Raw genomic sequence first — 27,903 nt, 5'->3', positions numbered from 1 at the left:
ACGAACTGAATAGTTACTTTACATCAGTCTTCACGGTGGAAGATACCAGTGGGATGCCAGAACTCCAGGAGGGGTGAGTACAGTGACCATTACCAAGCAGAAGGTTTTGGGGAAACTGAAAGGTCTGATGGTGGATAAGTCACCTGGACCGGATGGACTACACCCCAGGATCCTAATAGAGATTGCTGAGGAAATTGTGGAGGTATTCGTGATGATCTTTCAGGAATCACTGGAGGCAAGAAGGGTCCCAGAGGACTGGAATGAGGCTAACATATCACCCCTGTTTAAGAAGGGAGGGAGGCAGAAGATGGGAAATTATAGGCCGGTTAGCCTGACTTTGGTCATTTGTAAGATTTTAGAGTCTGTTATTAAAGATGAGATCGCAAAGTACTCAGAAGTGCATAGTAAAATAGGACTGAGTGAACATGGCTTTGTCAAACTGAGGTCGTGCCTGACAAATCTGTTAGCGTTCTTTGAGGAGGTAACAAGGACAAAGGAGAACCAGTGGGTGTGATTTATTTTGATTTCCAGAAGGCCTTTGACAAGGTGCCGCATAGGAAACTGTTAAATAAGTTAAAAGCCCATGGTGTTAAGGGCAAGATCCTGGCATGGATAGAGGATTGGCTGACTGATCGAAGGCAGAGAGTGGCGATAAATGGGTCTTTTTCAGGATGGCAGCCAGTGACTAGTGGTGTGCCTCAGGGTCTGTGCTGGGACCACAACTTTTCACAATATACATTAATAATGTGGAAGAAGGAACTGAAAGCACTGTTGCTACGTTTGCAGATTATACAAAGATCTATAGAGGGACAGGTAGTACTGAGGAAGCAAGGGGGGTGCAGAAGGATGTGGGCTAGCTAGAAGAGTAGACAATGAAGTGGCAAATGAAATATAATGTGGAAAAGTGTGGGGTTATGCACTTTGGAAGGAGGAATTTAGGCATAGACTATTTTCTAAATGGGGAAATGTTTAGGAAATCAGAAGCACAAAGGGACTTGGGAGTCCTTGTTCACAATTCTCTTAAGGTTAACGTGCAGATTCAGTCGGCAGTTAAGCAAATGCAATGTTAGCATTCATGTCAATAGGGCTAGAATACAAGACCAGGGAGGTACTTCTGAGGCTGTATATGGCTCTGGTCAGACCCCATTTGGAGCATTGTGAGCAGTTTTGCACCCCGTATCTAAGGAAGGATGTGCTGGCCTTGGAAAGGGTCTCGAGGAGTTACAAGAATAATCCCTGGAATGAAGAACTTGTCATATGAGGAACGGTTGAGGACTCTGGGTCTGTACTCGTTGGAGTTTAGAAGGTTGAGGGGGGATCTTATTGAAACTTACAGGATACTGCGAGGCCTGGATAGAGTGGACGTGGAGAGGATGTTTCCACTTGTAGGAGAAACTAGAACCAGAGGACACCATCTCAGACTAAAGGGACGATCCTTTAAAACATAGATGAGGAGGAATTTCTTCAGCCAGAGAGTGGTGAATCTGTGGAACTCTTTGCCGCAGAAGGCTGTGGAGGCCAAATCACTGAGAGTCTTTAAGACAGATAGATAGGTTTTTGATGAATGAGGGGATCAGGGGTTATGGGGAGAAGGCAGGAGAATGGGAATGAGAAAATATCAGCCATGATTGAATGCCGGAGCAGATTTGATGGGCTGAGCGGCCTAATTCTGCTCCTATGTCTTGTGGTCTTACGGACTACCCACCCTGGACTCACCCAACTGTCTGACACCCTATCAACATCCCACATATCTTATCCATCTTGCTCAGCCTACCCATTCACTCATTCACTCTGCACATTTAAACTTTTCTCACTGCAGCTAATGCAGTGAAAAGAGGGCATGTCGAGTTTGCCCCAATCATACTCTTCTGCGATGGAGTTCTCCGATGGACTTGGAGGACACAGCTAGAAATGCAGAGGTGTGTGCAGGTGTAGAAAGGTGCGGTCGAAGTGGCAATCTGTTGGTGATTGCCACTTCATGGAAGATCTGAAGCCTTAGCTTTCTGAAAAAATCTTTCAAGGGGTCATATGTCCATATTTTATATGTCCAAGAACAGGTTTCTGACTGACCACCTTATTTGAAACATGGCATCTGTATGCATGCTTCATTCCCTCAGTTCTCTGGACATCCCTTCTCAATCACCACCTCTTTTCCTCTCTTTCCTCCTTAAGATTATTTCCTTGAAACTTCTGTCAAAGCTTTTGCCCTAACATCAGTGAGGTGAGTGTGTCAGCCCATGACATCAAGGCAGCATTTGACTGAGGATGGCTTCAAGGAACCCTAGCAAAATTGAAGTGGATGAGAATCGGGGGACAAAACTTCGCTGATTGTAGTCATACCTAGCATAAAGGAAGATGGTTGTGGTTGTTTGAGGTCAATCAGTCAAAACATCACTGTAGGAGTTGTGAAGCCATTCCGAATTCAGAGATTGTAGAATATGAAACTAATTACACTGGCACTTTCTGTCAAGGAGAGATCTTCTGTAAACGTATTCCTATAAAGCGAGTTGTGAAAAAAGTGAGCAAAGCACCAGCTGCATTTAATCAAGTTGGGTCATAAAATGTTAGATTCTAAAATTGTTTTTCTAGCAATAATTTAAGAGACTTTTGAAAGATTTTTTATGATGGCTACCAAAGAAGAAAGGGCTCCTTTTCAATTCCAAATGTTTCAAGCAGACTTGGTAGGAACTGCAATTAATTTATCAAACTAACAGCAATTTTTCCCCTGAGTAAATTTTGAATTATACAGTCCACGTTGCTGCAGAAACGTGTCATTTGGTTGTTGCATTGCATACCATGTCCCTTCTGATATGTCGGGTTAGACTTTCGGCTTCACCACTTGAGCAGTAACCTGGCAGATTGCAGTGGATCACCAGCTGGCTGATGTTCATTCCATTGAAATGAAACCCAGGCGGTTTTTACAGGGATCAAATGAAGTGCTGTGCTGGCCTGGTAGGAAAGGATGTATAACTGAAATTAAGTTTATCAAACTGATGGCAATTTCTCAAGAGACTAAAAATCTACCCATTTGTAACGATGATATATTATGGTCATGAAAACAGCAAACAAATGCATGATTCAAAAAAATATTTGTATACTGCAGTACAGAAAGCAGAGTTCACTCCTTCAAGATTTGACTTGCCAATTGTAATCATGGTCATAAACTAGAATGGAAATTTGCCAGCAAAATCTTGGTTTATTTTTTCTGCACAAGTGATTCAGCCCCTTAAGAATCACACAAAGGAATACAAAAATGTTAGCATTATTCAACCTTTTTGAATGAAACTGGTGATACAAATGTATTAAGAAAGGCAGAAGTTTGCTATGAATTTGCAAATGCCTCTGTAGCAAATGGCACCTCTTAATATAACGATATTACACAGAAAGGAATCTTCCACCAATGTACTCTAGTGATGTGCCTGTGCTCGTAATGAACATCAAAAAGGACAGGGAATGATTTTGTTTGTGTGTCACAAATATTTAAGAAATTGAATGGAATTTGAATCTTGCCCTCAGCAATAGTGTGGATATTGGTAAGAGAGCAGCATCATGGTGCCAAGCTGTCTGTCTCCCCCTCTCTCTTCCTTTTATAGGTGGGCTTCTTCATGGTTGAATAGCATGCCCACCTAAATGGCTAGTTAAAGATGAAAAATTGGTCTCTACATCAATTGTTCCATTTCTCCTTTCCTTCTATTTGCGTCAGGCAGTGAGCAGCCTTAACCAACTTAAAGGAACCACTGGGGCAGCCACACTAATAGCTTGGGACTTTTTGCAGGGCCAAGAGGTTCAAAAATGCTCCTCACTTCCAATATTGCTACTGGTTGCTGGGTAAACCCACAGTAATTTTGTGGGACTGTTTTCTCCAGTGGTTCCTTTTAAGGACTGATGATTAGGCCACCCTCCAGCTGGTACAAATGGATGTTTACATCATCAGTCAGGGCACATGTGACCCCTCTGTCCACCAATCCCAGTCTTCCATAGATTTGTGAAGTGCCCAGGAGCAAGCTGCTGTTTTCTTTCAGCCCACTCGTGGTGCTCAGGCCTGGTACTGGGCACTGTAGGTATAGGAACCAATCTTTACCATTGGCACTAGGGAGCTGGAGATAGTAAGAGAGGTGACTTGTTAGGCACCAGACTTTAGTAGGAACAGAAGGCATAAAAGGAGTGAAAATGGATGATAATGAAGGGGAGGAGAATGGTGGGTGAATATGGCAGTGTTAGTTTGGAGAAAATTGTGAAGCACCTTTCCACATGAAGGGTGGTCGGAAAATAAAGAAGTTACTCCCTTATGGATGCCGTGAATGCCGGTTTAATGAAAACTTTCAAATATGAGATTGATAGATTTTTGTTATGTAAAGGTATCAGAAGGCTTGGGTGTCACAGTGGCTAGCACTGCTGCCTCACAGCACTGAGGACCTAAGTTTGATCCTGGCCCTGGGTCACTATCCATGTGGCGTTCGCACATTCTCCCTGTGTTTGCGTGGGTCTAACCCTAACAACCCAAAGATGTGCAGGGTAGGTGGATTGCCGATGATAAATTGCCCCTGAATTGGAAAAGAAAATAATTGGGCACTCTAAATTTATAAAAAGAAAAAAAAGGTATCAGCAGGCAGATGAATGGAGCTGATATCCAGAACATCCATGATCTTAACGAATGGAAGAACCGGTTTTAATTAATGAATAGTGTACTCCTGTTCCTACATGACGAGGGATGAAAATGGGATTGGGAGCTCGAGAAGGAAGGCAAATATATATATAATATATATATAATATACCCTTTCCATGGATACTTTAATGGGGTTGCATGCTGGAGCCACAACATCAGAGAGAACATGGGCAAACTTCCCCCATCCTTCCAGTCTGGTGATGGCCTCTTGACAACTCTGCCTGATGTTCCCCGACCTGCCTTTATATCTACAAAATTTATCTCGCCAATTGTTCTTCAGACTGTGGCTGCGCGGGGGTTTGGTCTCCAGCAGTCCTCTGAGTGTCAGAAACCTTCTTGTCACTGCCTCTGCCTGTTCTGAACACGTGTATATGAGCCATTCGCCAGATTGTGACCCTGGACCTACTCTAGAATGAGGATCCTCCGAAGGGCATGTACCTCTGCTGGCAGAGGGTGGAAGTGAACATAGTGATGGCCTTCATCTATTACTTCCTCTGCCTCCTCACTTGTGTGGGCTGGGGCACTAGCTTGGCATCGTCCTCTGCCCCTTCTTACTGACGGATGGAATCGAGAAAGTGATTGAATAGGCAGTTTCCTACACTATGGATCACTCAATCGTTATTTGTATGTTGTCAATGTATACTGGATGGACACTCTGGTTTGTTTGGGGAGTCCAACCTCGCCTTCTGTGTAGGAATGATCTCTGTCTTCACCGGCATCTCTGCCACCTCTTCCTCTTGGGAGGAGAGTGTCCTCAGCTCTGGGGTATCCCATCCAATCTTCACACTTTCTTCGATAGATATCAAGTGAGCTTAGAACATAGAACAGTACAGCACAGAACAGGCCCTTCGGCCCTCAATGTTGTGCCGAGCCATGATCACCCTACTCAAACCCACGTATCCACCCTATACCCGTAACCCAACAACCCCCCCCTTAACCTTACTTTTATTAGGACACTACGGGCAATTTAGCATGGCCAATCCACCTAACCCGCACATCTTTGGACTGTGGGAGGAAACCGGAGCACCCGGAGGAAACCCACGCACACAGGGGGAGGACGTGCAGACTCCACACAGACAGTGACCCAGCCGGGAATCGAACCTGGGAGCCTGGAGCTGTGAAGCATTTATGCTAACCACCATGCTACCCTGCTGCCCCATGCTTGTCCTGCATAAAGCCAGATGGTTTGATTGTGAATGTTATGGATGAAAGAGTAGGTCAGAAGCATGCATGTCTGTTCTGTCTGCTGAGCCCTCCACAGTAAGAGATTAAGATCCCATTGTGCAGGATCTTACATCAGATGGTGATCTTAAAGTGACTGGCAGACACTCAGTGCTGATGTCCCATCTGCTAGTAGTGTGTGACATCCCTGTGGACTCTTATACAGCCAAATGCCCTAATGAGAGCGTGAGTTTGAAGTGAGTAGAAGTTTCATTTACCCTAGCGGAGCACATCAGATGATTTATTTGTTTCTTGCACTGCAGGGTGGTTCTTTGTTGGGTGCCAAGGGTGCTGATCACCCTGGCAATCTCCTCTCGGGTGGGAGGACAGTCTGCTCCATTCTAGAAAAGAAGAGCTCCTGTCTTTTCTGAATGGCCTGGAGGAGGATCCTCGGGAGGCTTTGCTGAATTGTTGCAGAAGATTTTGTATGTTAAGGTGCCGTGGTAAAGTAGAAGTTTCCCTACACCTGGTCTGCAGTAGGTGAATGTCCGTGCGGTTGCTGTTTAAAGATGACGTCAACACCTTTGACCCCATGAGGTATCGGCAGAGCAGATAAATCATTGCCTGCTCACTAAGATATTCTATGAACCTCTCATTGATTGATGCACAATTAGTGAATTACGCCGACATTACTGCCTGCCACCAGAATTTTCTATTCTGGACACTTGAGTCTGCTAATTGTAAATTGTATAAGTGCTGGTGAACAGGAATGCTTAATGTTCAATGTTAAATGTCAACATTATATGTGGAGACCCTGAGAAATGCTTAAAACAATTTTGTGCTCCAACATTTATGTTTAACCTTGCATGTTTTTATGTCTTTTCCTGTATTAAACAAGTTATATATCACAATTTATCTTGAAAAGCTGAAAATTACATGTTTGCACATGTCCGGTCTAATCTGGAGCTGCTGGTGTTTTTTGTGGTCTTTTTTTTAAAACCTATTCGTCAACTTCTATTTTGTTCGCTTGCCATATGTATCATAACATTAAGCGAGAGAAGGAAGAGGTGTTATTTTTGAGTGTTTTGATCTTGCAGGGCTATGGGTAACACAATGATCTGCAAAGAGAAATCAACGTTTATATTTTACAAAAAACATATTCACTTGCTTATTTTAAGCAGGAGACCTTTACTTTGTTATGGTAGAAATTATTTCCAACTGAGATTTGTCCTATAAGTTTTTGTATTTGAGCAGCAGAACCAATATTTTCTATCCAGGAAATAAATTTCCTCATGATAAAATGAGTCACCTGAACTTGCACGTGTATACGATTCTGAATATTGGTGTAAAAGGTCGGCTTGAGCTTTGTTTGGTCGCACATTTTGTACTTCCAGTAATTGCTTTGTTAATATTAACAAGCGAAGGAAAATATAATACCTGAAATTTAGTGACAGATATTTCAGTTGAACTGGCCCTACTGTGCACCTGGAAATCTAGCTACAAGCACCATTTTCAGTCAAACTATACAAGCTGAGAACTCCTTGGTGATGTTCTTGAAAACTGAAATATTGTACTACCCCTTTGTATTGTTGATGCCCTTTACCACTTGCAGGCTGACTCTGGAATTTCTGCCAGCATGTAATTTGGGTGTTAATTAAAAGCAACAGACGATATTTATTATGAATGTTGCAAGGGTCTGAATGACTGTCATTTTGCGTCCAATCGGAGAACTCCTTGCAATGCCTCTTGTTGTGGAGAGAGAGAGTCCACACAGGGTTTGGAATGTTTGTGGTTTCAGCAAACTGAGTTGCAAGCAATCCATGGCATACATATCTAGACAACCCCTGCCTCAGGATTAATTTCCATGACGACTGTCTTTCAAGACTATTGTACTGAAATTTGAGACTACTGGAGAGAGTGAAAGCCCCAGTTCTGTCAGGACAACTCCAGTTGTGTTGGAATTTATCTCATTTGTTCATTAATTTCTGTCAGGAAATGGTTAAAATTTTCACCTAGTTTGCCTTTACCACCCCATCCCTGTGCAACAAGTGGGCATCTCTGGTTGAGTTTTGGCTATCCTGGAAATTGCACACACTATAAACCTCAATGGAATTCAAGCCAGCGAAGGGCTCACATAAATTCCACTTAATATGTAGAGGAACTCCAAACCTTCAACAGCAAAACGTAATTGGTCCTTCTGTGATTAGTTCCCATCCCTGAGATGCCAACTCGTTCCATTTGGAGTAGAAAAGAGAAATGTTTTTTGGGACCTCCTTGAATCGTTTCTCTGTGATAGGAACTACAATACTCTGCTGGGATGTCTCATGCATTGTCCCAGCCCCCCTGCCATGCGATTGACTCTGTGCTGGGATTAGGGTTGGGGTCATGATCCCTGACTTTGGGACTACAGTGGTTGGGTGTATTCATGTTTATGAATCTTTAGAAATTTTGTGGCCTATGTCTGAAAGAAAGTCAGTCAAAAAATTATTCATGTGCGTCTTTCTTCTCAGCTCTGAGGTATCTTCTTTGCTTAATTATGGTAACAAATCGAATCCGACCATGAACATCTAGGGTTGAATGGCCACGCTGCGCCCATTGTGGGCAGGAAATGAAATGAAATGAAAATCGCTTATTGTCACGAGTAGGCTTCAATTAAGTTACTGTGAAAAGCCCCAGCAAATCACCTCCCAGCAAGTCTGCATATTCAAATGAGACAGCTAGTCTCACTTTAATCTGCAGATTCCTGAGTTACCCGAGGCATAGGATCAATCTCCCTCGACTCGGAGACCTCGAGTTAGCGTCGTTCAGTACTGGTCGTCACAAACGTTTTCATGTACGCCCGAAGGCTCAGCACCGTTGCATGCTGCCCTCGGAGTGACTGTGGGGGAAATGAGACGGTCACCCACCTCCTTGTGAAATGTGCCTTTGCAAAGAAGGTCTGGAGAGAGATGCAGTGGTATTTGTCAAGGTTCATCCCGAGCAGCTCTGTGACACAGGACTTGTGCTCTACAGACTGTTTCCAGGGACATACGGTAGACAAACATCAACTGCTGTTGGAAGGTCATCAACTCGGTGAAAGACGCTCTTTGGTCTGCCGAAAACTTGCTGATCTTCCAGTGCAAAGAATTGTCCTCGACTGAGTGTTGCAGACTGGCACATTCCAAGGTCCAGGACTATGTGCTGAGGGACGCACTCAAGCTTGGGGCAGCTGCCACCAAGGCGCAATGGGGAAAGACCACTGTGTAAGGTCTCACCATCAAATGTACAGTGGGTGGGTAACAGTGTAAAACCCCTCGGTCCGGGTCTTCAATATTCCAATGTATAAAAGAAACATGACAATGTAAATATTTAAGAAAGAACTGTAACATAAAGAAGGATATGTGTGTAATGTCATCCCAATTGAATGGAAGAAAGATAAGTGAATGTGTAACTTTGATGGTAATGTACAGTCAAGACAATTTGAAATGTTCTGTAATGTTTCTTAGAGATTTTATGAATAAAGTATATTTTTTTTTTTAAAAACTGGTCGTCACAAATGAGGACCAGATGGAATAGCGCTCGTGGGGGTCTCCCAGGGGATTGGAGACCCCCCCCCCCCCCCCCCCAGGTGCTTGCCCTTTGGGCAGTGTGGTACCCTGGCCCTGTAGCCTGGCACCCTGGCACTGCCACCTTGGTGCTGTCCTGGCACTGCCATGGTATCCAGGTGGCACTGCCAGCTCGCAAATGCACTGCCAGGTTGGCACTGGCAATGTACCATGTTGGCATTTTATGTGCACTGGTGATTAGGTCAGGTGTGCCCTAATCACATTCCCTGCTGAGGGCCCTTATCTAATGTGGTGACGTTTTATAGCCATGTGTTTCTCAATGCTGCAAGAGCTGGGAAACACGCGGCTAAACACGTTCACTGTGGGACTTTGCAGTTAAGAGGTTCCCTTTTAGTTAAATCGTGCCCATAATTTCTAAAGCATTTTTCTCTCTTTGTATTTTCTATTGCAGGGCAAAGCTATATTTGCAAGTGGAAGTCCATTTAACCCAGTGACGATGGAAGATGGCCGCGTGTTGTATCCTGGCCAGGGTAACAATGCTTACGTTTTCCCAGGAGTTGCACTGGGAGTCATAGCATGTGGTTTGAAGCACATCGACGAAGAAGTATTTCTGATTGCAGCAGAGGTAATGTTCATAACTCGGCTTTCCCGTGTCTTGAGTTTGTCATCAGCGCTGTAGAGATGCCAGAATACTTGAATACACTTTCTCCAGTGCAACAGTTTTGCACTTTATTCCATTATTGTAAAACACTTATTTAATAAGCTGAATTCTTTAACTTCAATAAGTGTAATGGTGCAATTGAACCTCTATATAACTTTTCCATGTACTATAAGTAGGGATTCTTAATTTCAAATGAAGTGGCATTTCTGGTCTAAGTACTTTAGCCTACATTCTGAATGTCGGATTAACAGAACTTACACTATATTTTTCCAAGTCATTTGCAACCTGTTTTTTTTCTCTCTATTGTACGCCACGTTGTATAGCGACATAATTGATGGCTTTCCTGCTGCATCTGATACTTTGGCTGACCCAAAGCTTTATTCCAAGAGGAATAAGAATATGTGAGAAAATAAATTCAGTTTAAAATGGCATGTAGCTTCTTGCTTGAAGCTGCAAGATAAATGGCAAAATGTAACATGACTTATTACTTCATTCTGCTTTCAGATGGCATTATAATTGATTAATAGTTTGTTTCTGGAAGATTGTCATACTCATGACAAAAACAGTGACAGTTTCTCAAATATGCTTTTCCTTCTAATTTGAGAAACTTGGATTATACTTTCAAATAACATAAAACTGTTTTTATTTCCAAAACATTTCTAATCTACTAATGTTTGATGTTTATCTTTTTAGCTTTCCATGTCGTATGAAGTAAAATTACTTCATACTTTAGGACAAGTAATATCTTACTTTCAATGCCTGTGTGCAAATACCATAGTTCAATATCTGAATTCCTTCTCTTTAAAGTACAGCTTCATCCAAAATAAGCATTGAGCTAATTCTACACAAACAATGCACCATGGCATGGTTCCACAGTAAATTGTTTGAAGTTTCCCCTGGCATTTGGTTAAATGTAGCATGATATTTAAGGGCCATGGGTTCAATATTTCCAATGCTGGGGTTTGACGACAGGGTTCCAGTATTCCCAACCTCCCAGATACTTGGGACAGCATTTGGAAAACTTGATGGAACAGATTTTATTTTACTCCTTATTAAGTGTTGCCTGCTTTATTTATATGCCTGGTCACACTTCCTCCTTTGATACTCTGAGGCAGTGAAACTGAGGAACAAATTTAGAAAGGGATTGCCAGTTTTCACAGTCTAGATTTAAATATTTTTTACTGGAAAAATGAGGTGGAGTAGTACTGACGGGGAGCAAAAAATATGGATGGATTGGGAGAAAGCCATAGGCTTTTTCACCTTCCAAAGCATAAGTTGATGCGTCGGGGGCATGCCAAGAGTGGCCTGGAAAAGCCAAGAAAGGAACAGAGTAGAAGAAACTGTCTTTTGCTTTGAATCTAACTGTTAATTTAAATGCCATAATTAAGATCCTACCTCTTGTTACAAATGTACACGCATTGAAGTCTTGCACATGATGGCTTGGATTGAATCTATGGTCTGTATGGTGGTGCAGAGTATTGTTGCAAGTACTGGGAATAATTACAGAAACTATATTTGTCACGTCATGCATTTTGAGAGACAGGAATGTCATCTACCACTGGAGCAGGATGTTGTACCCAAAGCTGAGAATGTAATTTGTTAATGAAATTCAAAATAGTAGACAATGGCATCCACTAAGTTAAGCAGAATTATGTGAAGCTGACATCACACATAGTGACTATCAGTGTTTTGGGCACATGATTTATATTTGTTTTCAAAAGAATGAACATGAACTAACTTCCCCCTGTTTTCCCGTCCATTCTCCTTAAAACCCTCCCTTCGAATCAGTTTAGTCTTGTTGAAGCTGTAAGAGTGATTTAAATGCACTTACATACCATTGATGGGAATTCCCTCAAGATTAGCAATTTCCACAACATTAAGAATTCCACCTGAGCGACAACGTCCGGTGGCAGCTGTGTGGTGAACAGTCACATGCGCGGTGGCTCCTGCCAGGGTACTTTGATTTGGGCTCCTTTTGCCTGGTTTATGAGCGATGTTTGGGGGAAAATTTGGGGGAAATTCGCTTAGTTTGATGGGATAGGGTCCCCTCATAAAAGTTATGTCCAGCAAATACAATATAAGACAGAAGTTGGGCAAGGGATCACCATCAGACTCAGAACTTCCTTGAGTCTCTGAAGGGGAACATGGTGGAGGCTTCCGCTGTGTTGGCCTCTCCATGGTTGACCGGGATGCTGATTAGCTTCTTGGCGGACGAATTTAAGAAGCAGCGACAGGCATTTGCTGAGGATCTGGAGAAGGCAATGAAGGGGACTTTGGTCCCTATTTGGGCGACCTTGGAAAAGATGGACCAATGGATAGAGGTACAATGTGCAGTAAAACAGAAGGTGGAGTGGCGCTCTGAGACAGTAGTGAGCGGATTATCTCCCTGGAGGCAAAGATGGAGGTGATGGCTGAAGAACGTAAAACATTGAAGGTCAAGGTTGATGATCTGGAGAACCGCTCCAGATGGCAAGACTTAACATTGAGCTACTGGAGGGCTCCAACTCTATGGACTATATGTCTAAGATGTTTGGAATGTTGTTGGGGGAGGGGGTTTTGCCGTCCCCTCCTGAATTGGACTGGGCCCATCAGAAGCCTAGATCTGTGGAGCCATCACAGGAGATCATCATCAGGTTTTATAGATAACTGGATGGTACACGAGGTAGGCGATGGACCATCGAGACTGTAGATGGGAAGGCCATACCATTAGAATATGCTAGGACATTGGGTCAGAGCTGGTGAGAAGGTATGCAGTGTTCAATAAATTTGCACTGTACAAGAGCAATATGAGCTTTGGTTGTATTTCCTCTGTTCATGTCGTATTTGCTTTGTTTGGTCTTGTTCCGTACTAGAGAAATAACCCCCCCCTCCCCACACCCACGACGAACAGTTCCTCAAACACGGTCATAAACATTCCCCACCTTTTCTCAAACTCCCTTGCAGAGCCCATTAACTCATACTTTATCTTCTCTGACCGCAGGAAGTCATACAGGTCACCCAACCAAGCCGCTACCCCCGGTGGCGATGCCGACCACCACGCCAGCAAAATTTGTCACCGTGCAATCAGAGAGGTGAAGGCCAAGACACGGCCTTCCTCCTCTCTATGAGCTCCGGCTTCTCTGAAACCCCAAATATCGCCACCAACGGGTCCGGGGTCCACTCCCTCGTCCACTATCCTGGCTAAGACGGCGAACACTCCCGCCCAGAACCTTCCCAATTTTTCACAACCCCAAAACATGTGCGCATGATTCGCTGCCCCCCGCCCACACCTCTCACACTAATTTGCAACCCCCTGAAAGAACCCACTCATTCTCGCCCGAGTCATATGCACCCTGTGCACCATCTTAAACTGTATCAGGATCATCCTTGCACAAGAGAGGTCCCATTTACCCTTCGCAGTGCCTCACTCCATACTCCCCAATTGATCTCCATTCCCAACTCCGCTTCCCATTTCTCCTTTATCTTCACCACTCGCTCGCCTCCCTGCTCCCTCAGCCACTTATATATATCCCCAACTCTTCCCTCCCCTTCCACATCCGGAAGCAGCAGTCGCTCCAGCAGGGCGTATCCCGGCAATCTAGGGAACCCCTTCCAGACCTTTCGTGCAAAGTCCTGAACCCGTAAATACCTGAGCTCACTACCCCTCGGCAGCTCTATCCTCTCCCTTAGCTCCTCCAGACTGGCGAACCCTTCCTCCAAATACAAATCCCTCACCTTGACCAGCCCCATTCCCTCCACCTCCTGTATACACTATCCATCCCCCCCCGGTTCAAACCCATGATTCTCGCACAGCGGCGTTAGCACCGACATCCCTTCCACCATAAAATGCCTCCTCAGCTGATTCCATATCTTCACCGTGGACTGCACCACTGGGCTCCCTGAATGCCTACTCAGAGCCATTGGCAATGCTGCTGTCACCATAGCCCTCAAGCTGGACCCTTTACAAGATACCTCCTCCATCCAAATCCACTCTACCCCTTCTCCTTCCTATCATCACTGCACCTTACCACATTCGCTGCCCAATAATGATGAAGTAAGTTTGGCAACACCAACACCCCCTGCTGCCTCTGCGTCTGTAGCAGGGTCCTCCCCACCCTCGGCACCTTCCCCGCCCATACAAAGTCAGAGATAATTGTGTCTACTTTCTGAAAAAAGGCCTTTGGTATAAAGACCGGGAGAGCCTGAAAGATAAACAAGAACCTCGACAGAATATTCCTTTTCACCACTTGGACCCTCCCCGCCAATGTTAAGTGCAGTGTATACCACCTCCTAAGATCCTCCCTGGCTTCCTCCACCAGCTTTGTTCAGTTCCACTTATGGATCCCCGTCCATTCCCTCGCTACCTGAATCCCCAAGTACCTAAACCTATCCCTCGCTACCGTAAATGGCACCCCCCTAAATTAGCCCGCTGTGCCAGCTCATTCACCGGGAATACCTCGCTTTTCCCGACATTCAGCTTGTATCCCGAGAACCCTCCAAATCTCCCCAACAGGCCCATAATCCTTCCCATAATCTCCAACGGATCCGAAACATACAGCAAGAGGTCATCGGCATAGAGCGACACCGAAGCTCCCTCTGTCCCCTCATTATCCCCTGCCACTCTGCCGTCCCCCTGAGAGCCATCGCCAATGGCTCTATGGCCAGCGCAAACAGTAACGGTGACAGTGGGCACCCCTGCCTCGTATCCCTGTGTAAGTCAAAGCTTCGTGTGCTCATATTATTCGTCCTCACCCTCGCTCTTGGCGCCACGTATAGCAACCGCACCCATGCCACAAATCTCGGCCCAAACCCAAACCTTCCCAAAACTTCCAACAAGTACCGTCACTCCACCCGATCAAATGCTTTCTCCTCGTCCATGGACGCTGCCACCTCCAGTACCAAGGCTCTCGACAGATTCATCACCACATTCAACAGCCGTCTTATATTACTTGCGAGTGCCTGCCCTTCACGAAGCCTGTTTGATCTTCTGCAACCACTCCCGGGACACAATCCTCCATCCTCCCCGCCAACAACTTAGCCAATACTTTCACATCCGTGTTCAATAGTGATACGGGTCTGTACGACCCACATTCCACCGGATCCTTCCCTTTTTTTGGGATTAGTGTGATTACTGCCTGCTTCATCGTTTCCGGCACCTCCCCCTTCTCCAGTGCTTCATTAAATGCCACCAACAGATGTGGTGCTAGGTCCGCCACAAATTCCTTATAAAATTCTGCCGGGTACCCATCCGGCCCAGGGGCCTTCCCCGACTTCATACCCCTGATACTATCCAGCACCTCCCTCAGCCCCAGGGGCTCCTCCAATGCCTGCCACTTTGCTTCCTCCACCTGGGAAAATTCCAGCTCGTCCAGAAACCACCCCATGTCCCGTCCTCCTGGGTCTGCCTCATAAATACTCTCTAAATGCCTCATTTACCTTCCCTGGCTCTGACACCACATCCCCAGCCCCAGTCTGGATCTTCAATATTTCCCTGGACGCAGCTCGCCTCCGCAGCTGGTGCGCCAGCATGCGGATCACCTTCTCCCCATACTCGTATTGCACCCCTCTTGCCCTACGCAGTTGCCCTACTGCCCTCCCCATTGTCAGCCTGTCAAATTGCCCCTGCAATGTTTTCATCCTTGCCAATCCCTCCACGGTGGGCACCCTCGAATATTCCCTGTCCATCTCCATTATCTCGCTCACTAGACGGTCATGTTCCACCCTCCTTTCCTTATTCGCACGAACCATAAATGAAATAATTTCTCCGCAGACCACTGCCTTTCAGTGCTTCCCAAAAAATGCCCGCCGGCACCTCCCCATTCTGATTAAACTCCACATAATCCCTAATTGCCAACCGCACCGTATCACAAAACCCTCCATCCGCCAACAACCTCCACCCCGGCCTCTGCTTTCGCCCCGTACTGAACCGAATATCCAACCAGTGGGGTGCATGGTCCGAGATAACTATCCCCGCATACTCCACCCTCTCCCCCCCACCAAAATCTCCCGACACACTACAAAGTAATCAATCCTCAAATACACCATATAGACGTGTGAAAAGAAGGAATACTCTCTTCCCCCGGGGTGCTGAAAGCATTATGTATCCACCATACCCATCCTCTCCATAAGCCCCCCCAGCTCCCTTGCCATTCGTACCCTACCCATCGACCTATCCACCTTCGGCTCCAGGACACAGTTAAAATCTCCTCCCATGATCACCTGATACGTGGCCAAATCCGGGATTGCTGCCAGCAACCCTCTCATAAAACCCACATTATCCCAATTTGGGGCATGCACATTTACTCACACTACCGGTGCCCCTTCCAATACCCCACTCACAATCACATATCTCCCACCTGAATCCCTCACCTCCTTCGCACTCACAAATCCCATGTTTTTGCTCATTAAAATCGCCACACCCCTCATTTTCAGATCAAACCCCGAGTGAAAAACCTGCCCAACCCAACCTAACCTGGTCCTTCACACGAAGGTGTGTCTCCTGCAAAAACACAACCCCCGCTTTCAAGCTCCTGAGGTGCACGAACACCCGCGACCTTTGAACCGGCCCATTCAGTCCCCGGGCATTCCACGTTACCAACCTTACTGGAGGCTTGCACCTCCAACCCCCTCTACCGTCATCTTCCCCACTTAACTCCTGCCCCTTTAATTCCACTCTGTACCAAGCCCATCCCAGACGCCCCTTCGCCCTTGACCATGTCATCTATCACCCCCGCCGCGTCGCAGAAACCCCACGCCCCAGCTTTTCCCTTCCACTTCTTCCCCCCCCCCCCCCCCCCCCGCACTTCCTCTTTCCCCTCTTGACCTTCTTCCCCACCATCTCACTTCCATTCCCCAGCATAACCTGCTAGCGTGACTGCCCCTGCCCAAAGGCACATCCTAATGACCTCCCCTTCTATCTTCCCCCCCCCCCCCCCACCCCCACTCTTCAGCTCAAAGAAGAAGGCCTCCTGCTGGCTTTACCCTCCCTCACCCAAACAAGGACTTCTCCTGAACTCCAGGTAGCCTTCTCCAAAAGCAAACAAACAGTTGTTAAACACAAACAGTCATAAAACAGGAGGGGGGATGGGAACATCCACCCCCACATAACCTTTTCACCGCTACGACTTCTTACAATCTCAACATTGAACAGAACGCCCCCCCCCCCCCCCAAAAAAAGGCAAAAATCCCCCAATTCCTACATCCACTTCAAACATGCTCCCGACCATTACATAGTGCCAGCACCCCGGTTCCCAAGCATTGTCCACTCAGTTCTCATCCAGTTTATGCTCCTTAATGAAGTCTTCGGCCACTTCTGGGGTCTCGAAATAATAATCCCGATCTCCGAACGTCACCCATAATTTTGCCGGGTAGAGCACCCTAAACCTGATCTGCTGCCGGTACAGCACCGCCTTGGCTTTGTTGAAACTTACCCGCCGTTTTGCCAACTCGGCTCCGATGTCCTGATAAATCCGGACATTATTTCCCTCCCAGTTACAGTTACGTTTCTTCCTGGCCCACTGTAGAATTTTCTCTTTCTCCACAAATTTATGGAGTCTCACGATCACCGCCCACGGCTGCTCCCCAGCTCTAGGATTTTGCCTCAGAGACCTATGCGCTCGGTCCAACTTCAGGTGCCTTATCTAGCACCCCTTCTGCCACCAGTCCCGCCAGCATCCTCGCGACGTACCTCGTCGCACTCACACCTTCCACTCCTTCAGGCAGGCCCACTCCTCAACCTTTGCCGTCAGCGTTTTACAAAAGTCTCCTAGGAGCCCCACCTCTGCCTCCAGAGCCACCACACGATCACTGTGGTCCGAGATCACTCCTCAATCTCCCAAATCTGTCACCCCTGCACCTCCAAACACCTCGCCATCCGCTCCAAAGTACTCTTCAGGGGTGCCACAGCTTCTGCAATGGCCTTTACATGATCCTCATGCATTTCTTTCCTCTGTGTATGGAATTCCTCCTTGATAAAAGTCATCAGTTCCTGTATCTGGGGCCTTACAGCTTGCCCCTCCCCCGCCTGCATGCTGGGAGAGACCGCCTGTGAAGCACAAGACTGTCTCAACTTTCCAGCCAAACCTCTCACTGTTTTCTGCCAGGTCCGGTGATGAGAAGACATACCATTCCAGGGGTAAACTACTCCTCTAACATTCACCTACACCTTTTCATCAAAATTCCACCTGGACCTGAGTAAAAAGAGCCCTTTTCTGTGACTTTGAACAAGAACAGCCCTCTATGTGACCAATCACTCCATGGTCACAAGCGGAAGTCAGAAAAATACTTTTCACTGTAGTTCAGTACATGTGACAATCAATCATTTGGTGTGATGTACCTGGCCCATCTTCGCCTGACCTTCAAGGACAGAGATTATTACTGTGATGCGTCGGAGGTTGAAAATCAGCAAAAACTGAAACTGGCGAGGAATGGGAGGAGGTAGGAAAGAACTGCAACAAGATAAGGGCTTGGTTGAGGTGATGGTTGAGCATAAAGTGAGTCTCTGCAAGCATTGGGAGGGAAAGAATAAGGAGAATGCTAACATGAACTGTGAACGGGTAATTAATGTGCTAGCTTGAATTGAACAGTTGCTTCAGCAGAGTATGGGGCTGGAAGAAGGTGGCTGCACTGAACTAGGGGAGGGAGGTGATTGGGGAAAAAAGATATTCTAACTGAGCTGGGTATCAGTGGGAGAATGGGGTGAAAGAAAAGCCACACTAACCTCGGTGGGGTGGAGTGAAGGCAAGGTAAGATGGGGTTTGGGACTGCATTAAGAATTGAGAGAAGAGAGAAAATTGACGACTAAGGTATGTGAGCTAGGTATTTGACAATGTTATGCAGCTGAATTGTGGTGAGGATGAACAAATTCAGATCCAATGCACGCCTCCGCCCTGAGGTGCTAGAGAGCTGCCAACTCCTGTCAGCATTTCTTTAAGGCTGTTCCTCAGGGCATAAATCTTGCCAAATTGACTGGCTGTACATGACTAAGGGAGGTCGGTCTTCACCTCAGTGGGCTTCACCCATTCTCCCCACTTTGACTTTTATCTGGAGGAAATCTGATGCCTTTTCTCATTCAGCCCAGCAGGTCTGGCAGCATTTGTGGAGAGAAGACTAGAGGATGGAATTTTGTGTATCTCCCTTAGCACGTTTGGTGGCAGTGAAAGCATACATACAGCATCATGACTATTGTGACTCGAGGGAGTAGAATTGTGCTTTGCCAATTATCATCGTAGCCGTGAAATTTGGAGGTGAAAGCTGCTATCTGATAGCTGTTGCCTGCCCTACCCTGATAGCTATCACCTGCCCTACCCTTATAGCTATCACCTGCCCTACCCTTATAGCTATCACCTGCCCTACCCTGATAGCTATCACCTGCCCTACCCTGATAGTTATTGCTGACAAATCCTGATAACTATCTCCTGATCTATCCTGATTGCATGAATAATAAACAGCATATTCTGGAATTGTGTAACTATGTGATGCCATACATTCTGAGGGGGAATGCTTGTGTTTGTGTAAGACATTTCTTTGTTGTCAGCTATTTCAAGTGAAATGTTACTTTTTATTTGAAGTTTCATTTGCCTTTTAATTCATGTTCAATTTGCATTGGTTCTGATTTGTGCCGAAATATAAGTTACAAAAAGTGAAATCTTATTGGTGACTTCTTCATACAAGCTGTGTTTGTCTGAAGGGGTGGGGGGGAGGGTCATTCAGTAAATTTTAGTTATTTCAGTTCTCAGTCCCCCACTGGGATCATAAAAGTTATCTGATATTATCACATTGCTGTTTGTGGGAGCATGCTGTCCATAAATTATCTGCAACATTGCCTACAGGTATAAAGGTAAAGTTGTCATAGTCCCAGATGACCATAGGCTGCTTTCCCCTTTGAGGAAGAGAAGCTGACTGGTGGTGATTTAACCTGAGGATCACCACACCTCAGGCAAGGGGCAAGGTTGAGAAGGCGGGGCCTTCATGAATAACCTCAGCCGATACGGGAATTGAATCAGCGCTGCTTGCCTTGCTCTGCATTATGAATCACACTCAATATCCTGAGGCTTACCATTAATCAGAAGCCAAACTGGACTAGCCATATTATTACTGTGGCTATCAGGGCAGATCAAAGACTAGGAATCCTAGGGAGGTTACTCATTTCCTGACCCCCCAAAGCCTGTCCACCATCTACAAGGCACAATTCAAGAGTGCAATTGAATGCTCTCCATTTGCCTGGATGAGTGCAGCTCTAACAACACAAGAAGCCCAACACCATCCAGGGCAAAACAGCAAGCTTGATTTTTCCCCTTTCCAGAAAACATTCAAACCCTCCACCACTGACGAACAGTGGCAGCAATGTATACCATCTACAAGATGCACTGTAGTAACTCACCAAGGTTCTTTAGACACACCCTTCCAAACCCATGGCCACTACCATCTAGAAGGACAAGAGCAGCAGATACCTGGGAACCCCACCACCTGAAGGTTCTCCTCCCAAGTCACTCACCACCCTGACTTGAAATAGGGCGGCACGGTAGCACAGTAGTTAGCATTGTTGCTTCACAGGGACCCGGGTTTGATTCCAGGCTTGGGTCACTGTCTGTGCGGAGTCGGCACATTCTCCCTGTGTCTGCACATTCTCCCTGTGTCTGCTTGGGCATCCAACCGGTGCTCCGGTTTCCTCCCACAAGTCCTGAAAGATGTGCTTGTTCGGCGAATTGGACATTCTGAATTCTTCCTCAGTGTACCCGAACAGGTGCTTTCGTGTGGCAACTAGGGAATTTTCACAGTAACTTGATTGCAGTGTTAATGTAAGCCTACATATGACACGAATAAAGATAATTTTTGAAATATATCACTGTTCCTTCACTGTCACTGGGCAAAATCCTGGAACTCCCTGACAGCACAGTAGGTGTACCTACACCTCAAGAACTGCAGCATGAAGGCAACTCACCACCATCTTCTGAAAGGCAACTAGGCATGGGCAATAGATGCTGGCCTAACTCACATCCCTTAAATTAATTTTGTTTTAAAGTGTTCTGCATCAAGTGAGCTAAATCGGCCCCATTGCCGACATAAAGAACAAAGAACAGTACAGCACAGGAACAGGCTCTTTGGCCCTCCAAACCTGCGCCGATCACGTGTCCTATCTAGACCAACCGCCTATATCCGAGGTCTCAGCACTGATCCCTGCGGAACCACTAGTTACAGACCTCCATTCGGGAAAAATACTGGCAGCATTGCCTACATTACAACAGAGACTACATTTCAAAAGTATTTAATTGGTTGCAAGGTGCTTTGAGCTGTCGGTTGGTTGCGAAAGGCAGTATATGTATACAAGCCTTTGTCTTTATCTTGCCAACCTTCTTTTGTAAGCTGAGCCAATGCACATCAGGCACAGTTGGTCATATGAGAGCATTGTTTGAATCTGATATGCAGCATGGAGGGAGAAGATGCAATAATGGTAATGTCACTTGGCTAGTAATCCAGAGACACATGGGACAAATCCCACCACAGCAGCTAGACAATTAATAAATCTGGAATATAACTAATCCCAGTAATGATGACCATGACAACCATCATCATTTGATGTAAAAGAAAAACAATCTGGTTCACTGATGTCCTTTAGGGAAAAAAATTTGCCATTCTAATTTGGTTTGGCCGGCAGCAATGTGGTTTGTTTTTAACTGCTCAGCAAGCAACTCAGTTTCAAGGGCAATTAGGGATGGACAACAGTTATTGGTCATGCCTGCAAACAATGCTCGCATCCTATGAATGAATAAAGAAAAAAACACAGCTTGTATTTATATAGTGCTTTTAACATGGTGCGCATACAAGCTTTAAGCAATTAGGAGAGAAAACCTTTCTTACTTTTCCACCCTCTAATCAAAGAACTGTTTAGGAAAATTTCTGTGCTCCTAACTGTTGCTTACCCAAAGAACCAAGGTCCTTTCAAATGTTTTTTGCACAGTAAATCACTGTCTTCCATCAGTTGATGCACAGTAAATCACTGTCTTCCATCAGTTGATGCAAAGTAAATCACTGTCTTCCATCAGTTGATGCACAGTAAATCACTGTCTTCCATCAGTTGATGCAAAGTAAATCACTGTCTTCCATCAGTTGATGCACAGTCAATCACTGTCTTGCATCAGTTGATGCAAAGTAAATCACTGTCTTGCATCAGTTGATGCACAGTCAATCACTGTCTTCCATCAGTTGATGCAAAGTAAATCACTGTCTTCCATCAGTTGATGCACAGTAAATCACTGTCTTCCATCAGTTGATGCACAGTAAATCACTGTCTTCCATCAGTTGATGCAAAGTAAATCACTGTCTTCCATCAGTTGATGCAAAGTAAATCACTGTCTTCCATCAGTTGATGCAAAGTAAATCACTGTCTTCCATCAGTTGATGCACAGTCAATCACTGTCTTGCATCAGTTGATGCAAAGTAAATCACTGTCTTGCATCAGTTGATGCACAGTCAATCACTGTCTTCCATCAGTTGATGCACAGTCAATCACTGTCTTCCATCAGTTGATGCAGTCAATCACTGTCTTCCATCAGTTGATGCACAGTCAGTCACTGTCTTCCATCAGTTGATGCAAAGTAAATCACTGTCTTGCATCAGTTGATGCACAGTCAATCACTGTCTTCCATCAGTTGATGCACAGTCAATCACTGTCTTCCATCAGTTGATGCAGTCAATCACTGTCTTCCATCAGTTGATGCACAGTCAGTCACTGTCTTCCATCAGTTGATGCAAAGTAAATCACTGTCTTGCATCAGTTGATGCACAGTCAATCACTGTCTTCCATCAGTTGATGCAAAGTAAATCACTGTCTTGCATCAGTTGATGCAAAGTAAATCACTGTCTTCCATCAGTTGATGCACAGTAAATCACTGTCTTCCATCAGTTGATGCACAGTAAATCACTGTCTTCCATCAGTTGATGCAAAGTAAATCACTGTCTTCCATCAGTTGATGCAAAGTAAATCACTGTCTTCCATCAGTTGATGCACAGTAAATCACTGTCTTCCATCAGTTGATGCACAGTAAATCACTGTCTTCCATCAGTTGAGCCATTGGGACCATTTTGGATTGGATTGGGTTTGTTTATTGTCACGTGTACCGAGGTACAGTGAAAAGTATTTTTCTACGAGCAGCTCAACAGATCATTAAGTACATGAGAAGAAAAGGGAAGAAAAAAGAATACATAATAGGGCAACACAAGGTATACAATGGAATTACATAAGCACCCGCAATGGATGAAGCATACAGGTTGTAGTGTTAATGAGGTCAGTCCATAAGAGGGTCATTTAGGAGTCTGGTAACAGCAGGGAAGAAGCTGTTTTTGGGTCTGTTCGTTGGTTTTCTCAGACTTCTGTATCTCCTGCCCGATGGAAGAAGTTGGAAGAGTGAGTAAGCCGGGTGGGAGGGGTCTTTGATTATGCTGCCTGCTTTCCCCAGGCAGCGAGAGGTATAAATGGAGTCAATGGATGGGAGGTAGGTTCGTGTGATGGACCTGGCTGTGTTCATGACTCTCTCAAGTTTCTTGCGGTCCTGGGCCGAGCAGTTGCCATACCAGGCTGTGATGCAACCAGATAGGATGCTTTCTATGGTGCATCTGTAAAAGTTGGTAAGGGTTAATGTGGACATGCCGAATTTCCTTAGTTTCCTGAGGAACTATAGGTGCTGTTGTGCTTTCTTGGTGGTAGCGTCAACGTGGGTGGACCAGGACAGATTTTTGGAGATGTGCACCCCTAGGAATTTGAAACTGCTAACCATCTCCACCACATTGAGGGAGAGCTGCATCACTCCACTAGGTTCTCTATCTCCCTCCTGTATTCTGACTCTTCGCTATTCGAGATCCGGCCCACTACGGTCATATCATCAGCAAACTTGTAGATGGAGTTGGCACCAAATTTTGTTTGGAAATGGTTGGAATCATTTATCTGTAAATGTCTGAAAAGTGACTGGGGTAATTTTTCGTGAAAGCAGGGACTGAATGGATGCTGTGCTAATTAAATGTATTTTGTTTAATTGGGTTTAAGCATTCAGTTTTGGTCCTAATTGTTGATTACTACAATTGAAATTTGCCTGAAGGTGTTGAGCATCAATCAGAACCAATGTTCATAGTTCCTCTGAAAATGTGAAGGGGTCTCACTGATGCATAGTGATGGATGACTCACAAACCCATGGAGAGGACTCTCAGACCTGGTGAAACAAGTCCTGAGGAGGAGGGATGTCCTGAACTCTCAGTGGGAGAAGGAGATCACCTTTCCCCTTGTCCCTGCAGCCACTATGCTTCATCTGCTCCACGAATTCCCCCTGCAGACGAAGCGGAACCATAGAAAGATGTCCATGACCAAGCACTCCCTTTCTCCTGGTAACTCCTGTAAGATGTCCAATAATGTCGAGTAACACTACACTCACTTTATGTGAAGATCTAAAGAAAATGTTTGGAGTAACTGTTTATTTTCTAGTGAAGTCTTAAGGTCAATTTTGAAGGCATTACATAAATGGAGGGCATTTCATATTATGACCCAAAAATGGAGGAAGAGGTGAAGTGTTTATGTCGATGGCTGTTAGAACAGAGTGCTAAAGAAGAACTCAAAATAACTTTAAAGAGGAAAGTAGATTAATATTTGAAAACTAAAGTTGTATGTAGAAAGGATGGGACTAAGTAGCTCTTTGAGATTAGACATTGGTCAGATGTGCTGTAGAATTCTATAATTCCAATTTCAACAGCACAAAATTGAAGTTTTAAAGCGCTTTATTTTTAGGATTGAAACATTTAAAAAGTGAGAATTCATCTGAAAACTCAGGAGGTTCCAATTAAATCAAAGCAATTGGGAGGTACGTTCCTAGCTCCTGAATCTCAACATCATGAGGTTGGCTTCATCTGTTCTATTATGAGAGCCTTGAATGATCTAGTTACATTTACCAGTGAAATAAAAACTGGAAATGTACATGTGGAATCCATAATACCCAGTTCTTTGGCGAAGAACATGAGTTAGACTGGAATCCATAATATCCTGTTCCTTAGCGAAGGACATGAGTTAGCGTGGATTCCATAATATCCCCTTCCTTAGTGAAGGACATAAGTTAGTGTGAAAACCATAATATCCTGTTTCTTAGTGAATGATGTAAATCTCTGGAGACAGGACGATGGAGGTAACCTTCTCAGGAATGCACTTTTCTGTAAACTATCGTAACCTCCAAAAGCAAAGAGGAGATGATTACGTAAAAGCAAGATTGAAAGACTTTACTCTTCTATTGGTCAGTTTGCCCTGTCTACTATTGGCTAGAATTACTGTCCCTTCATTGGCCTAAAATAAAGTTTAACTGATATTATTGGTGTGTGTGACATACAAATGAAGGATGAGACTGCAACTGTAATTCTACAGGTTAATCAAGCTATAAATGTTTCTGCTTCGCTGGACTCAGACAGAGCAATGCAGTGAACCCCACTGGTTTGCTCTCCTTGTGCACATGTCAATAAAGAATGATCAAAGAGTACTGCCGTGTGTGCCTTGCAATAACTTCACAACAGACAATGAAATTTAAAATCTGAAAATTAAGGATGAATTATCATCTCGTCTGGTTCTGATCAAGAGTTACATCCAAGACTACTTCCGGTGATGGTAATGTGCTGAGCGGACGCACATCAGGTGGCTCTCCTCCGAATCAGGACACAAAATGGCACTTTTAGTTGAATTTTGTCCAAATTTGAAAGAAACAAATCTCTCAATAACTAAAGGAGGGTAACCAAGGAAATATGCCAGCGAACGAGAGCTCGAGGGACCGGAGAGAGCCACGAGCAGCAGGCGGATGAGATAGCAAACCCATGAGGCGAAGGGCCCTGACCACCCAGGAAAGAGGGCAGCCAACGATCCGAGCATCAGCCTCCCCCCGCCCTTCTTCACCACCTGAAGACGGATGGAAGAGCTTTCTCATGAAGGAACTGACCGCCATGAAGGAGGCGACCAGGATAGAGATCCAGGTGTCAGTCAATGAGGCGGTAGTGGAGGTGATGGCCATCATGTAGAAGGAAACCGCCAAGCTGGGGAAAAAGTGTCAACCCAGGAGAGGACGACCCTCAACCTGGAAAAGGCCTCAATGCATGAGAGCGATAGAATTGTTGCCCTGGAGGCAGAGGTAAAATGGTTGGTGGAAGCCCAAGGGAACCAAACGAGCAAAGTTGAGGACCAGGAGAACGGTCCCGATGACAAAACATCAGGGTCGTATGCCTGCTAGTAGGCATTGAGGACAAAGACCCGACGGACTACCTCGCCGAAGTACTGGGCAATGTAGTTGGGAGAGACAACTTCCCCAAACCCCCAGAGCTCGACAGATCGCACAGGCCACTTAGGCCAAAACCAAGGCCGTGGAACAGCCAAGAGCAATTATCGCAAAGCTCCACCAATACCAGGACCATGAGAAGATCCTGTGGGGCACAGCAGACATAAGCAAGCACCTGAGAAGGTCATTGAATCAGAATTTACCAGGACATTAGGGCAGAACTAGCAAAACGCAGGGCCGAGTATAATCAGGCTAAATCGGTCCTGTACAAGAACAGGGTACGTTTCGGTGTGCTGTTCCCGGCCAGACTCTGGATCACATACCAAAAGAAGGAGCATTACTTCAACTCCCCAGAGGAAGCGAATGAGTTTGTCAGAACCAACAGCTGGCACAAAGGGCAGGCACAGCAATGATGAGAGTTGAACAGGGAAAGACTCTGAAAGAGCAAAAGCCTTATTGGACAGTGAGCAATCTTTGCGCGGGACTGTGCTGCATCATTCCGATTATAAAGGGATGACTGGGTCTTAGAGAGGAGCAGGGACTGGGGATGGCAGATGAGGGTTTAAACAAGGAGAATGGGCAGCCAGCAGACATAAGGAGGTGGTTAGACCAGCCCAGGGAGGAAAGCCACCAGTTGAGCAGAAATAGCTAACACGGGAAGACAAAAACCAAGAGCGTGCACCTCCTGGTAGGGAGGGAGCGCCTGGTAGGGGGGCTGGGGACACGTGGACAGGAAGGGGAAAGTACAGGGAGAAATGAGGAAAGGGCAACATAGGGAGGGGGGGGGGGGAGATAGGCAGGGGTAAGGGACACAAAAGGAACAGAGAAAGAAAAATCATGCAGGCCTCTTTGGAGGAGGAACAGGCGAAGGAAACAAGATGGCGCCGCAAGCAGCCACTTTGAAGGGTCCTTAAACAAAGTGCAGGGACGCACTTGTGGTAAACACCACTGGTAACACACTACATGTATTACAGGCACCAGGGTAAATCCCAGCCTGTTGGCTCCTCCCAGCAGGCAATGCATAAAAATGTATTCTCTCCTGCGCTGCTCCCATTATGGTTCCAGCTGCAGGAGGCACAACATCTTGTGCAATAAAGCCTCAATTATTGATGCATTGTCAATTGTTAGTCCGCTGAGAGTAGTTTTCCTTCAGTAGCGCCATGGCCTCTGCGTAGGTCGGCACGTCCTAGACGAGGGGAAAGACGTTGGAGCTCAGCCGCATGTACAGAATCTAGAGCTTCTGGGATTTGGTCTGGCGCAGACCCGATGTAAGCTTCAAAACAGGCTAGACAATGTTCAAAGTCCTTTTTGGCGTTATCTGCTTGAGGATGCAGCTGCAGGTGATCCGGCTTGATGTGAAGGTCCATCTCTGAAAAATCTCAGTGTAATAAATTGATGCACTGTCAATTCCGAGAAGACGAGAGTAGAATATAATCAAGGCTTTTGAGATGTGTGGCCTCCTACAGCAGCTGACAAAATGGTTGCTGCACGGGGAGTACACATTTTTATACTCCGCCTACTGGGCGGAGCCAGCAGGCCGGGATCTACCCACGTACCTGTAGAACAGGGGCCTTACCGTAAAACACACATATTGGGGAC

General features: G+C 45.6%; 1 protein-coding gene across 1 annotated transcript in view; it reads left to right on the top strand.

Annotated features, from left to right (window-relative positions):
* The window catches only part of me1 (malic enzyme 1, NADP(+)-dependent, cytosolic), a 795,738-nt gene that overhangs the window by 714,765 nt on the left and 53,070 nt on the right, over positions 1-27,903 (top strand). Inside the window, 1 exon segment of the mRNA XM_038799481.1 lies at positions 9,824-9,997. Coding sequence (XP_038655409.1) covers positions 9,824-9,997 — 174 coding nt within the window.

This window comes from Scyliorhinus canicula, chromosome 6 (assembly GCF_902713615.1).
Source record: "Scyliorhinus canicula chromosome 6, sScyCan1.1, whole genome shotgun sequence".
NCBI lineage: Eukaryota > Metazoa > Chordata > Chondrichthyes > Carcharhiniformes > Scyliorhinidae > Scyliorhinus > Scyliorhinus canicula.
Note: the sequence above shows the minus strand (reverse complement) of the source record. Positions and strands in the feature narration are given on the sequence as shown.